Source organism: Plectropomus leopardus, chromosome 1 (assembly GCF_026936395.1).
Source record: "Plectropomus leopardus strain MGB_pleo_1.0 chromosome 1, ASM2693639v1, whole genome shotgun sequence".
Taxonomy (NCBI): Eukaryota; Metazoa; Chordata; class Actinopteri; order Perciformes; family Serranidae; genus Plectropomus; species Plectropomus leopardus.
In genome coordinates, this window is record NC_142176.1 from 19583517 (window position 1) to 19597535 (window position 14019).

A 14019-nucleotide genomic window follows, 5' to 3' on the forward strand; every position below is an offset into this window, starting at 1 on the left:
TGTCCAGACTGTCCCAGTCACAAATAATCCAGTGCACTTTTTCTTCACCCTGGAGACTACACCCTACTTTTCTCCGCACTGAGCTTGATGCATTAATCTGTTGTGGACATCTGAGCCTTGCTTTAACCTCTTTACCAGACACATGCCTGCGTTTTCCCTTTTCATCAGCTCAAATAACATTTAAAAACACCAGCGTCGTGAAAGTGGTGTGTTGACGAGTTTCTTCCCCTTTAAAAAAAACTATGCAGCCCTAGCGGTGGTTTTGTGTGGGCTGCCTGGGAAAGTCTGCGGAGAGGGAGAGGGGGGACAAGCCGAGCCGGAGACGAGAGATCATGGCGGCACCTCTCGGACGGGACACCCTACCTGACCACTGGTCGTATGGAGTTTGTAGAGACGGACGGGTCTTCTTTATTAAGTGAGCAGGGTTTAAATATCCAGCGCTTGATACTTTTACAAGGCATAATTAAGGATTTTTCCTTGTTTTATTATCGCTCAGTAACAGGTGTCTTTCTTGCAGTGATAAAACTCAAAGCACCACTTGGCTACATCCACGCACGGGTGAACCTGTTAACTCGGGACACATGATACGGTCAGGTACGCGACAAACTCTCTGAATTGCAGGGGGACGTTTTTCTTTGCTGCAATGTGTCTTTCTGTCTCTGGCGGGTCGTTCAGTGTGTTTTTGTCCGTGTTGTAGATTTGCCAAGAGGATGGGAAGAGGGTTTCACGGACGAAGGAGCCAGCTACTTCATCAAGTGAGTGCGCATTGTTTCGTTGTTTTGTAAAATTTGATCCCATTTCGCTGGTTGTTCCGTCTTAAAAAGCTGTGTGTGAAATGCCTTTCCACTCCTTTTCATTTGCTCTTAGTGACTGTGCAGCTCTGGCGCGTTTGTGTTTGAGTTAAACTAGATTACACGGCTGTGCTGTTAACACAATGTTGTAAAAACACAGCATGCACATGACGAATGACACAGAAACACATCAGCATATGGATGAACACACAGGGGTCCCATCAGATAGGTGAGAGCAATTATCTCTGCCTGCATTGTTAATGGGAAGTGGCACTGCCTAGCAGGACAGGAAGAAGGTTATTAAAATTCTCCTCACATCCTCCATGCAGGACCTCTACTCCCTCCATTAGATACTGTAGGTGTACAGCCTTAGTGTGTGTGTGTGTGTGTGTGTGTGTGTGTGTGTGTGTGTGTAGAAAGAGAGACTGTAAAGGTTGCAAGAGAGGGGTGTGACCATGTGGTGACAGAGATGTATGGCATGATTGCATTATTGAAGCAGAGAGGACAGGATTTACAAAGTCACAGACCGCAGCGTGAAGTTTTTTTGTCAGACGTCCTTCACACATTCAAATAGCAGGATTTAGGTTGAAAATCAACGAAAGGCACCACGCAGACACATCTGTTTAACTAGATAACGCACAGATTATGTGCATTACATTTGCATTTCTATCCGCAGTGTTGTACACCGGAGATGTTTGGTCTGAAGCGTAACCAGCAAATCATGCTGAAACCAATCAGATACGTCAGGCTAACAATGACAAACAGGCAGCCTACTGTAAAACTAAGTGGAGACATAAATTCGTCATTAGAGCTGAATAACAATGACTCTTCTCATTGTAGTTCATTCAAGGTTTTGTAGTTCCTGACCCATCGTCCTGTCAGGGCTCTTTTAGTTTGCCCCATTTGTTCGAGACAGAGGGGCTGTAGGGAGTTCTTTTATGTCCCCATAGCTGCAGTCTTTCTGAGGTTGAAAGTTTCTAAAAAGAGGGGTTTGCTCACCTACATGCATGCAGTGCTATGCGGAGACCAGTTTGCAGCACCCAAAAAACAATACAAACTTTTTTTTTTTTAATTTTAGCAATGCCTGTTACAAAAGGTATACAAGTATCATGAAAGAGATGGAATAATAAGTTGAGCTAAACAAATGGATGTCAACGCATTTAAAAGCCACTTTGTAAGACTTTCTGGTATGCGATGATTTAAGCTTTGAAAAAACACATAAAACAGTTTCAACTCACAAATTTGTCGTTGCTGACACTTGTATTGTGTGTAGAATAAAGGCAGGCTTTGTCTTTTCCTCGTTCACTCGCTTTTCCTCTGTAAGAAGCAAGAACAATACAACAGTGAAGTTGTGTGATATATGGTGGCATAAAGGCTGTTAAATCAGTTGACTACTTGTTGCCCAGTTGGCTTGGTGGAAGGATCTTGTTTTGCTCGTGTTTGGTCTTTGTTTCTGTGTTTTCGGGGGCTTATTTTGTGAAGTCAAATGGTGGATAGGAACACACCGAGACAGTTCTCTTGTACCGTTCAGCAGGGCTGACATCTTCGTACTTTCTCATGGCGTGTGAAAGATAGTAAATACATAGTATTTATCATTGTGTGTTTGCCAGAATAGGTAGCTCCTGGGTGATTATTTTTTTTAATGATATACCAGCAATTGTATTTTGAGAAATTACTAATACAGTGATATCTCGGTCCAGGCTTACCAGCTCTCAATAATGACAAGGTGAAATAAGGTGAAATGAATGAACATGACTTTATTGATTGAAAGTTTAGGATTTTGGTCTCCTTAAAGAAAAGCATGTCGAAGTGATCTTGGGCAAGACACTGGACCCAAAATTGCTCCCAGTGGCTGTGCCGTCGGTGTGTGGATACTTGTGAGTGTTTACTGTAGCTGGGTATCAGGTGGCAGCCTGTATGGTGGCCTCAGCCAACAGTGAACATGTAGTGTTAAAGCTTCTTGAGTGGCTCTTAGACTACAAAGTGCAAGTTCATTTACCATTCAACATTTTCGAAACCAAAAACAACATTTTAATCAGGAGAGGCCAGGTGAATGAAATGACAATAGTTTAATACAGATTGCAGGTGCACAGATTAGCAGATGATTTGATGAATAAGAATTGACAGAAAATCTTGGGCTATCAGTACTGAGACAGCTCTGTATGCTCAACTGCTATGTGATAAATTGATTGGTCTTTATTTAATTCTTGAAACAGTTTGACTGTGAAGTCCCATATCGCTGCTTAGTGTTCATATAGATAATTACTTTGACTAAGAGCTGGGCCTGTGAAGAAGCTCTGCCTTTTCATTACACCTCAGTGGGGGGAGTTTCTGTTGATGTGAGCATTTATTATTCTCTGGTGATGGAGGACTGTCATCTTTCCATCGTGGAGAAGTTTGTCTCCGGTGGTTTATTTGATTTATAGCCGACCTGGATGATGCTACGTTTCTGTATTTGTCCCATGTGTATACAGGGTAATTGTAGAAGTGTTGCTAATGTTAAGCCTACCTGGCTTTTAACTCCGACTCTCAGCTTATTAGGCTATATGAGTGGATACACAGGCCTGGTTAATTTGTTGCTACTTTGTTGTTAAAACGCACGAGCTGGCTTGGCAGATTAAAAGTTAAAGACAGCCTGCTCTCCAGGAACATGTTAACAGCCTTGGTGCAAGATATGCTTTGGGTATTGATGTTAGCAGGCAAAGCTGAAATGCTGAAGACAGTGAAGATGGCTGCGGCTCTATGGGATTACGCCTCACATCACATTAAAAAAATTGGAGAAGGACCACACAACTTGGACCGGGGCCATGTTTCAGACCATTAAAATCATCACAAGTATTTTTAACTCAGCACTTATAAATTCCTATTAACACTACAGAGACATCCCCCACTGGCACTAAGTTTAGGTGAGTTTATTTTTCTGCTCCAGGCTGCAAATCGTGGCTCTTTTTGCCTGATGAGATTTCATCTCACACTCTGTAATTTTTAAATGGAGTCAGATTTTTAGGATCTCCATCCTGCTTCTCTTGTCTGTTAGCTGTCCAGGAAGCAAACGGCAACAAACTCAAGTAGGACTAAAGTCCACATGGTGCTACCGTGACAACGGTCGGTAGATTTGGTTGTGTCTTGTTTGTGGAATTTAGCTGAGTCGGAGTACAAAAGAGGGATTGTTCAGACACTGCTGCTGTAGCAAAACTCACATTTATTTACACCTCGCTGTAGGCCAGCCTGCAGACCTGAACTATCTGATTAATGGCTGCTGGTGGTATGTTTGTTATCATGTTCCAAAAGTATACGAGTCTGACATTTTTACAGTATCTCAACTCAAACTAAGGATATAAATACAGTTTAAAGTATGTAGTTTACAGTACTTTACTAACATTAAAGCAAAATCTGTCATGTCTTTCTGAACACGTTATAGATGTAAGAAAATAGCTGCTGAAAAAACGACTATAAAACGACTGTGTAGCACTGCATTGTGGAGTTTGATCGTCAAGCTGTGGATTTTTGGGCTGGGCCTAAAAGCCTCGGCGATGATGCGCTGGATTCATCCTTAACATAATCCCTCCGCATAAATGAAGAACAAGCCGCTGCGATGCAACAGACTCTGGTTAGCAGCTAACTCAGTAGCAGAAAGCACACGCGTCCCCTGATTCGAAGAGTGAGCTGCCATGCAGCTGCAGACTCTTGCTTAACCAGTAGCACAGTAACATACACACCTCGAGCCAAAGAACAAGAGAGCTGCTGCATGTTACAGGCTCTCGTTTAGCACCTGATGTTAGCACAAAGCACACACCCAAAGCAGTAAGCAGTAACTGCCGGCGGACTGGGTAGCAGATTTGAGCTGAAACGACTGAAAGGTGCGTTAATGACAGAATTCTGCTTGTGTATTTATGACTGTGGCATTTAACAGACAAATTTATTCATGTATTTATCAGACTGAAAGACACACAGAGGGTGAACAGAATGATAATGATGATGATAATGTAATGCTACAATCTTTAATGTTAGTTGTCACCATAATTTCAGCTCCTTCAGCGGACATGCCCCTGGTGTTACAGAGCAGAAAATACTGCTCATTTTTCCAAAATTTTAAAACCTAATTTCATATTCTTTGCTATTTTTTAAATATGCAGAATTGACTGGAAGGTTAGTAACACATTTTCTGTTGCCCGACAGATTCATCACATATATTTATTTTTGCTTTACCCAGGTTTTAACAAATCAATAGATTGAAATTTGGAGCGTAAGATTCTCAAAACTAATGGCCGAGTTCTGCCGCCATGTGAAACAGATTGAAATAAAGTGTGTCTGTCTGTCACACTTCTGGCAAATCTCCAAGGAAGTGACCCAATTTCAAAATGATCTTCCAAAATCATCCCATTTCAATCTCTGAAGATAATGTGCCACAGATGAAACAGGTCAGTGCGTGTAGGTAAACATGTGTAATCAATGCAAATTAAGCAAGGAACTGGACGGTAAAAGAAGGCTGAAAAATGATGAGTGTGACAATGAGATTTGTTAAACATAATTACAGTGCAACTGAGCTAAGCTCCCTTTCCAAGTTATAATAGAAGGAGGGCCCGACTGTCATCAACCGAAATGTATCTCTCACATGGTTAAAGCTGGGGACACCGAGTTCAGTTGGATTTACTCTCCACCACATCGCTGGCACTCACTGAGCATAGGAAATGTGCAATTCTATAGCTCCCTGAGGAAAAAAATGACCCCACTGAGGTACAATGGCGTCCTGTTGAGGACACAGTTCACATTGTTGCTTTCGATTCTGTGGACTGGAAGTCCAGGAAGAAGTGGTCAATGTAAAACTGATGGATTTCACACCAAAAAAAGGCTTCTCCTGTCCCAGCTTCATTTACCTGTCAGCTGTGATAACCCTGTCAATATTTTATAGTGTTTATCTTCCCATTCTCCTGCTGCTTGTTATGTTTTAGGTTGTGCTTGCATTCTGTAACCAGCCGACTTATTTTGTTTGATCAAGACAGTATGAGTTAATTAGCCGGGGGATGTTTTGGGAGTTTTGAAGCAGGGTATTTTAATAGGGGATAAAAAAGAAGTTTAGTATCCCTACAGGCCCTTATCTTAAAGCTGTTTAATGAAGCTTTCTTTTTCTGCGAACACAGCAAATCCATACCTTACTGCTGAGTTCAAAACATCATTGCCAAAAAAGAAGAAAAAATAGCCTCAAGGTCCTTCTAATGACCTTTATACCTGCAGATTTTTAGATTCTTTTAATATGAAAGTTGTTTGTATGTAATTCTGGGGTTACCATTGTGCTCCTTCAAGAAAAATAAATGGATGGTAAAATTCCTTAAATACTAAAAAAACATCCTTAACTTGAACTGTTTAGGAATATTGGGCCTCATTTACTGATGCGTGCAAAGAGAAGTTCTTCCAGCAAGGCCAGACATAGCATCTTAATACCTGCTTTGAGGTAGATCAGATTCTTTTGTGTACCCATGGTGCCTGTTAATAATAATAATGGGGTGCCTAGTGGATCAGTGGATAGAGCGGCGCCCCATGTACAGAGTCTGTGTCCTTGTCGCAGTGGCCGCAGGTTCGAAGCCGGCCTTGGCCCTTTGCTGCATGTCTCCCCCTCTTTTTCTCCCCCTTTCACACTCACACTGTCCTGTCAATTAAAGGCAGTAAAAGCAAAAAAAAACAACAAAAAACTTTAAAAAAAACCCAAGGCAGATTTAGTAAAAGCAATGAAAAACCAAACTCTTACATTTCAATACTAACATTCACATGTACTTCACTGAAAGCTTGCAATGTGACACACGGCATGCATGCATGAGTATATTAAAATTTTTAAATATTGTTGTCTATTTAAGCCTTTTTAAATTATTTCAGTTTTAATGTTATGGATTAAACTAGAAGGGGTGTTTTTACATCTATTGACATTGACATTCTCATGGTCTGAGGCACTTCTAATTGTTTTTGCAGAATATGAAAAAAATTAGTTTGGAAATATTGAGGATTCCCAGATTTGTGCATACAATGGTTGTGTGTGCAGTTTTAGCAGATTTGTGCAAATGCACTGTTTATGAATTATGCCGATTGTGTCTTTTTCAAACTGTAAAATTACACCTGTGACACTGTACTTGACTTTGAGGTGAGGAAAATGTGTTTCTTAGCGCAGGACCGTTCTGTGTGAGACAGCTGTACCACAGTGGATTTAGGATATGAGTTTTAAAGTGTTTTCCCAACTGGTCCTCCTCTGAGCTCAGGCAGGAAGACAATCCTGTGAGTTGTTTTTCTTTTTTTTTTTTTTTTCTTTCAAAGAAGCAGCAGAAACTCACTAGTGACCCGCTCAGAAATGGTCAATGCTCAGATTAAGACTCAGAAAGGGACCTCAGACTTCATCCTTAAGAAATGTTTTGAAGCTTAACAACATATTTCACTGACGTTAGTCTAAAATTCCCCTGGGTATTGTAGATGAGCCTGAATACCGTTATAACTAACCTCATGTTTGTACAAAGGACCGTGCATGTAAAGGGACGCTGTTTGAGAATCTGTCGGGTGCCATGGGAAGTAATGAAGAAAGATTGAAAACACATCACTGAATACCAATCAGATCAGGGCTCTCCAGCCCCCAGGCAGCAGGCAGCAGAGGGATCAACGCGAATGCTTTTGTTTCAGCAAAGCTGAGGTGAGGGTGACAGGAACAGTGAGGCAGCTGTTCATCTTCACTGGTAGTCTACTTGCAGCCCTCTGTGTGTATACAAACATAGAATTTCATTGTGATATCCGAGAGAGCGTCCAGGTTTAAATTTTGCCTGGATGATAAAGAAAAGCAGGCATGAAACTGGGTATGTCATTCGGTTCATCCAGTTGGAACTTTTTGTCAGATGTTTCATGTAATAAGATCCCAAAACACCAACAGCTTTCATACTGTATGTGTGCTAGTGAGCAAATATTAATTACATATTTATATAGAGCAGGTGCGCGGGCCCTTTCTTGCTCATGCTTTGGCACACCTTGCACTCCATGTTGTGTTCGCCCTACAATTTCATGTCCAAATGGGCCAGCTGTGCTTGTTGAAATGCCTCTATGGAGATCGGCAGATTACTGTAGAAACCATATTTCTTGAAGCAGCGTCTTTCCCATGAATTATGAGACATACATACACACATTTTTTGCACACATGTCCGTAAAGCCTTCAGAGGCAAACTATAATTTTTAAAGTTGGGCTTTATAAATGAAATTGAATTGAATTTAAGGTACCTTCCTGGAGTTATGCTCTTAAAGAAGTATTTGACTGGTATATAGGAGACCCTCACATAAAACCCTGAAGTAGAAAGATGCAAATACTTTAGAAATTCGTGCTACACAACCAGAGAAAAGACGCTTTTGCTCAAGAGGTTGAAAACCTACGACTACCAGAATGTCATGCACTTGATGTAATGTGGACTGGTCTGTGTGAAACAATGGCGGCTTCGTATCACAGTTAAACAGTTCAGCTCAAACATGTTTCTTTAAAACATTTTAGGGGAGAAATATGCAACTCAGTAACATAATCTTGGTTTGTATTTGATCCGTTTTTACCCTTTGATCTTCATTTTTTTCAGCTGCCACTTTCACTTTGCTGGAAGCAGTGGTACCCACTTCCTGTTCACAAACTCTCACCATTACTGTGAATGGGGCATTAAAATATGTTTCTGAAAACATTTTAGGCGAGAAATAGGCAGTGCGGTAACATAATCTTGATTTATATTCGATCAGCACTACCTAGTTTTACCGTTTGATCAGATTTCAGTGAGGGACAGAGAGAGGGCCGGGTGTGTTCTCTTGATCAGCTGTATACTCTTAAGTGTGTGTTTTCGGCGGTGGGGGTGGCTGTCAATATGAAAATAAGTACAGCCTGTAGTTTAAGCAACAGCCCCGAGAGCCAGCTGGATGGGATGGAGGATATCTAGGCACTGGTGAGATGGAAGAAAGTTTACCACAGTTCATCTACACATAGTGCCCACATTGTTTTGATATAAATCTCATTGATAATCGGCAAAGTATCTGTTTAATTTAAAGATGCATAATTAACCTTAAGTTACTGTGACTGGGTTTAGAAAAAGAAACATGGTGTCTCAGCTATTTTCCCATAATTTTCTTTATTGACACAGTCTGTCCTGGCTTTAGTGAATCTGTTGTTCGGCTGTATGATTTCCATTATGCCTCTATGCCGACTCTGATGAGCTTTTTTCGTCGGACAGGTTTCTGTTTACAACAGAGATTTGTGGTGAGCACAGGATCAGCATAAGTATGTTAAGATTAAAATTAGCAACCAATCTGCAATTAGAATAGACTTTTTTGTGTGTTTGTATATGTGATCAGAGACATTAAATTGAGAGGGCTATGCCTGGCAACCTGTGCAACTTCCACACTTCAGTCCATTGTTCTTAGGAATCTTACTTACTTATTTTCACATATTTGTTGCGTAAGTCATATATATTATAGTATAGACTGTCTCAGATATACATCACATCTGCAGACTCCTCGTGTGAGCTTGCCTGTAAACACAGTTCACTCTCTCTTTCTTTTTCCTTCCCTCAAGCTGTTTGTTGAGACAGTGACCTTCAGCTGAAAATAGATACTCTGAAATGGTGGTGTCATTCTGGACAGGCAAAATCCTGATGGATCAGATTACTCCTGCCTTATCCTTGCAAAATAAAGAAATTTGATTTTGGAGACAGTATTACTATGACGGGCGACTAAAAAGCACTGCACTCGTACACCATGTTGCACAAAATGCTTTGCCAAAAAAAACCATTTCCTCTCTCTGTGCTTAAAAATGCCTGCTGGTTGGAGATTGCATTGAAACGATTGATTCTTGTTTTCATTATTCTGTGATCATCATGCATTTTAATTGCACTTACTGATGAAATTAGAAAATGATCAAATGATTAATTAGCTGAAAACACGGATGGTGTCAGTCATTCTTATTGCAGCATCACAATCCTAGTTTTTGTCAAAATACCAGCACCTTCGCTTGTGCTGCCTCATTTTAATTTTACTCCCTGCTTGTTGTGCTTCTCTACCCACCATTGCACCATGTGTGCTGTGCAGTGAATGAAAATATTGAATGAACGAACTAAACGTATTTCAAGGTCAAGAGAATAGCAAAACATGATGTAGTGCTCCTTTGCCATGCTGTGCACCGTCATATAAACAGTGCCCGTAATATTTTCTTTTACAGGGCAAAGTGATGATTAAAGTGGAGCAATAGTAGAGCTTGATTACTTTCTCTCTGTCTTTCACACATCCGCTCACACCAAACACATGGAACATTGCAAACACTTAAATTTCCTGATAACAAACGTGCATAGACAGTGAATCTCGCCTTGATGCACGAATCATTAATCCTGCAAAGCTGGCAACAGAGCACATTCAAACACCATCTTTAGCAGCAGATGCAGAAATACTGAAATTGAAAATTAGCATTTATGGCCAAGGAATTGCAAAATGCCTGATGGCGGGGAAGCAAGTCTTCTCACTCTTGTAGTGTGATTTATGTTGACTATTTTGTCATTATCAGTGGATCCTTGTATCATGTTAAAATCATGTCCAACTATTATGTGCATCTGTCTTCTCTCAGTGCGTTTGGGGCAGTCCGAACCTTCACTTTCCTTCAGACCACAGTGTTTTATAAACAGCTATGTTGTCAATATCGTGTCATTTGGTGATTTATTACAAGGCTTGTGTCAGTTAAACAATACATACTGTACAGTACTGTCGGGGCCTACAAATAGAGTCGGAGGTTAAAGCAGCGGACTGAATAAAGACGGTGAAAACAATGAGTAGATTGAGAGACTGGTACAGTGGACGTTTGTGCTTCAGAATACAAAGGAAGCTTTCCATCAGGCCTTGTTTGGACTTGCAATATTTATCCAAGAACCTGCAATGAATGAATACATTAAGAGGTGTGCTCGGTGGGATGATATACATTATCTAGAATGAGTCATTCACCGTCCAGGCGGCTTGAGCAGTTTGACCAGTCAGAGCTGGAGCAGGAGTCAGAGCTGAGACAGGGCAGGGGAGATGCCCGAGACGGGATGGGGACCTGCTGTTGCAGTTGCCTGCCCCTTGGCCAGGGGACTGACTCGGCTGATCATGAAACAGAGGTGGTTGCTGAGCTGGAGCCCTCCAGTTTGGAGGAGAAGGAGAGGCAGATTGAGACAAGGTAACACTGGTTTAATAGTATTATTAAAGATAGATTTCGTATTTTGCTTTAAGTTTTTATACATAAATGTGAATACAGTATGGATATCTGTAATGTTATTATAATGTACAGCAAATGTGAATGGAACCAGCATGCAACAGAAATAGAATTATACAGAAAAACAAAACTTTTTTCCTCCCTTTTTTGTGTCACTCCTTTCGTGTTGTTAAAGAAGAAAGCTCTGCACCTGAGTAAATTCAGCTGCCTCTCTGGAGGAAAGAAAGATTTTGTGTACCCTCCCTCTGATTGAATTCAGATGACAGTTCTTTCTGCCGCATTCTGTCAGAGTGTGACTGGAGCCACTGCAGAGAGAAGCAGGTCCCACACTGCTCTCATCTCGCCAGACGGGTGAGAAAAGAAGTGATTAGTTAGCAGCCAGAGAACTGGAAGATGGATGTCGTGTAAAAAGAGAAAGTCTAGTTTCTAGAGAGCACATCTGAGACGCGGGCTAACCTTTTTCATGAAGTACTGTTTTTTTTTATTTCTTCCTAAAGGTCCCAGTGTTTGATGTTAGAGTGATGAACAATAAAACAGGTAATTTAAATGTGTGATGCTCACATCACCAGCAGAAAATCTAATACACTATAGCATAATGGCATTGATTTTTTTTTTGTTGCAAGCATAGAAAATTTGCATTTAGATAAAAAAGAGCTAAGGTTCATTTGATAAAAGTTAAGATACTACATGAAAAGTGTTTTACTCAGTTGTACAGTGAAACTGCTAAAGAGCCCTTTCTTAAACTATTACATACAGTACATGCTGCACACAGAGCAGAGTCGAAAGAAACTTCTATCTGAGTCACTGTTTTAAAGTTCAAACAACTGTGTTAAAGCTGCACTTACCCATAGTTTTATACCAACAGTGATTTAAATGAATAGGTGTGATGTGAAAAGTGTCACTTGCGGTGACAAACCCACAGATATGGTTGGTTTAAAAAATGATTTCATACCATATACATTTACTAATACAGTACTGAAAAAGAGTGCAGCTGCACGATGAATCCTTTCCTCCTTGACGGACTGTTGGACTCAAAAAATGGATTCAAATGTCGACTATTATGAAGACTTTGGTCAACCAAAGCAAGACCTGTTGTCATTCCTTTACACCACAAGCTCACCAAACAGTGGTGAAGTGCGGGCTGCGGCGAGCTGTCATCTGATGTCTATGGGAAGCCGCGACTGTTTGATTCTGTGGTGAAATACAGCCAAACTAAAAAAAGGGGATAGTTTAACTTTAAGTGGCGAATTGCATCCAGACAATAACCACAAAAGCAAATATTTATCAGTTTCTAATGCTGCGCTGTAACTTTTAAATTTGTACTTTATACCTGTCATAGTATTTTTTAGCTTGTTTGTTTTTGCTATTCTCTGGCTTTTTAAGTTTTTAATTGTATTTAAATGTCCTTTCATAATGTGTTTCTTTTGCACCGTCTTGATGTTTTCGATGTTTAAATAGAGCACTTCATATTGCCGTGTTGCTGAAATGTGCAATATTGCCTTGCAGCCAGTCAGTACATATAGTTCTGTAACATTTTGACATTTATGGAAAAGAATTTCTATCTTCCTGAAACACATGAACACGTGCCCCATCTGCAGAAACATGTAATTATTGTTGCAAGCTGCTGCTTGGTGTGTTTTTGGCATTAAGGGTCATGTAACAGACCATGAAACCATGATATTTTCTTAAACGGGTATTGTACGGTCACAAAATCTCATACTCTTACAACTCCACTTGCAGAAAATATCATAACAACTTCACACTCTTATCAGCTCTAAAGGCAGACAGACAAAGTTAGTGACTGTAGCTGCTAAACATATTGGTGCACTTAGCTGCTAAAGAGAAGAGTGGTTCCCTGCAGGAGTTGGGGAGGACCAAAAAGAGCAGCAAAAAAGTGAATATTGGTCTTAAATTCATTAGGTGGCCTGACAAACAATTCAAAATGCCAATGTTTTTCTGTGTCTGCTGGGATTTCTAAATAGGCGCCTTTTTGCCAAAAAGTTTAGCATAAAAAATTGAAAGTGATGATAGGTTTGTGTGGATTTCTCAGCTTGTTATGTTAATCTGCTTTTCCAAGTTTTAATGCAGCTTTAATGAAACGATCCATTAGAATATGACACTGAATTGGGACACAGCTTAAAGTACTAAAGTACATTCTAACAGTGTTTACATGCACACAAAAAAATAGTGTGTTGTGGAAGATCAGGTCAGGGCAGGAAATCAGAGACTAATCAAAGACTTGTTGAATACAGGATGACCTTGGACATAACTGATTTCCTCTGTACTTACAACTATTTTTCAATATAACACCCTAAAGATCTGTACAGATTTGTCTTTTTAATCTGACATTTATTGACTCGTGATAAGATTTGTAGCAATAAAGGTGCTTTGCCATTTTGCTCTATACATATACCTTAAGGTATATTATCTGAAGTCTGAATAACTCAACACCTCAATAAGTTTATGTTCAGCAGCAGATTGTGTGCATGAGCTCTGAAAAATGTTTCTCATTCTGGATTGCTTGATTGAATATTGCTGTTCCCATTAATGGAAAATTGAGTGTGAAAAGGATAAATGAAAAGGCACGTCTGGCCGATGCTAGGGAGAGCAGATCTGGTGGTTAGGGCAATTTCAGTCACTGCAGCACTTATTGAACACATTGACCGCACAGCTGTGTGAGTTCTCACAAAGCAGTCCAATTTAATTTGCTTTAGTGCAGAGATGCAGAGCTAACTCCCTATTCATGATCTGATTGATTCTCCTTTTTACTATTCTAAGTTTTTGTGATTTCATGATTTGAGATGATTTTGATCAGTCGTCACATCTGTAATTTGCTAAGTGAGATTAAGCTTGAATTGTGCAGCAAAGATGTGGAGCTGATTTTGACGCCATATTTGGACGTTTTCAAATCACTGTAAGAACTGTTAAGTGATGTATGCCCTTATCTGTCAGTGAAGCATTGAGATGCAGTGAATTATGTGCTTGTGTTTGCTCAGA

General features: G+C 40.2%; 1 protein-coding gene and 1 long non-coding RNA gene across 3 annotated transcripts in view; both read left to right on the plus strand.

Moving 5' to 3' along the window:
- plekha7b (pleckstrin homology domain containing A7b) overlaps positions 1–14019 on the plus strand; it is a 96092-nt gene that overhangs the window by 6516 nt on the left and 75557 nt on the right. For both annotated transcript variants that reach the window (XM_088077215.1, XM_088077206.1), the window contains exons 3-5: positions 249–415; positions 518–594; positions 698–755. In XM_088077215.1, the coding sequence (XP_087933341.1) occupies positions 333–415; positions 518–594; positions 698–755 (218 nt within the window). In that variant the 5' untranslated portion in view covers positions 249–332. The remainder of the gene's footprint in view (positions 1–248; positions 416–517; positions 595–697; positions 756–14019) is intronic.
- LOC148190403 (uncharacterized) lies at positions 10759–11319 on the plus strand. The gene is made up of 2 exons (XR_015777460.1): positions 10759–10986; positions 11198–11319. It is a non-coding gene; the product is annotated as an uncharacterized LOC148190403 (long non-coding RNA).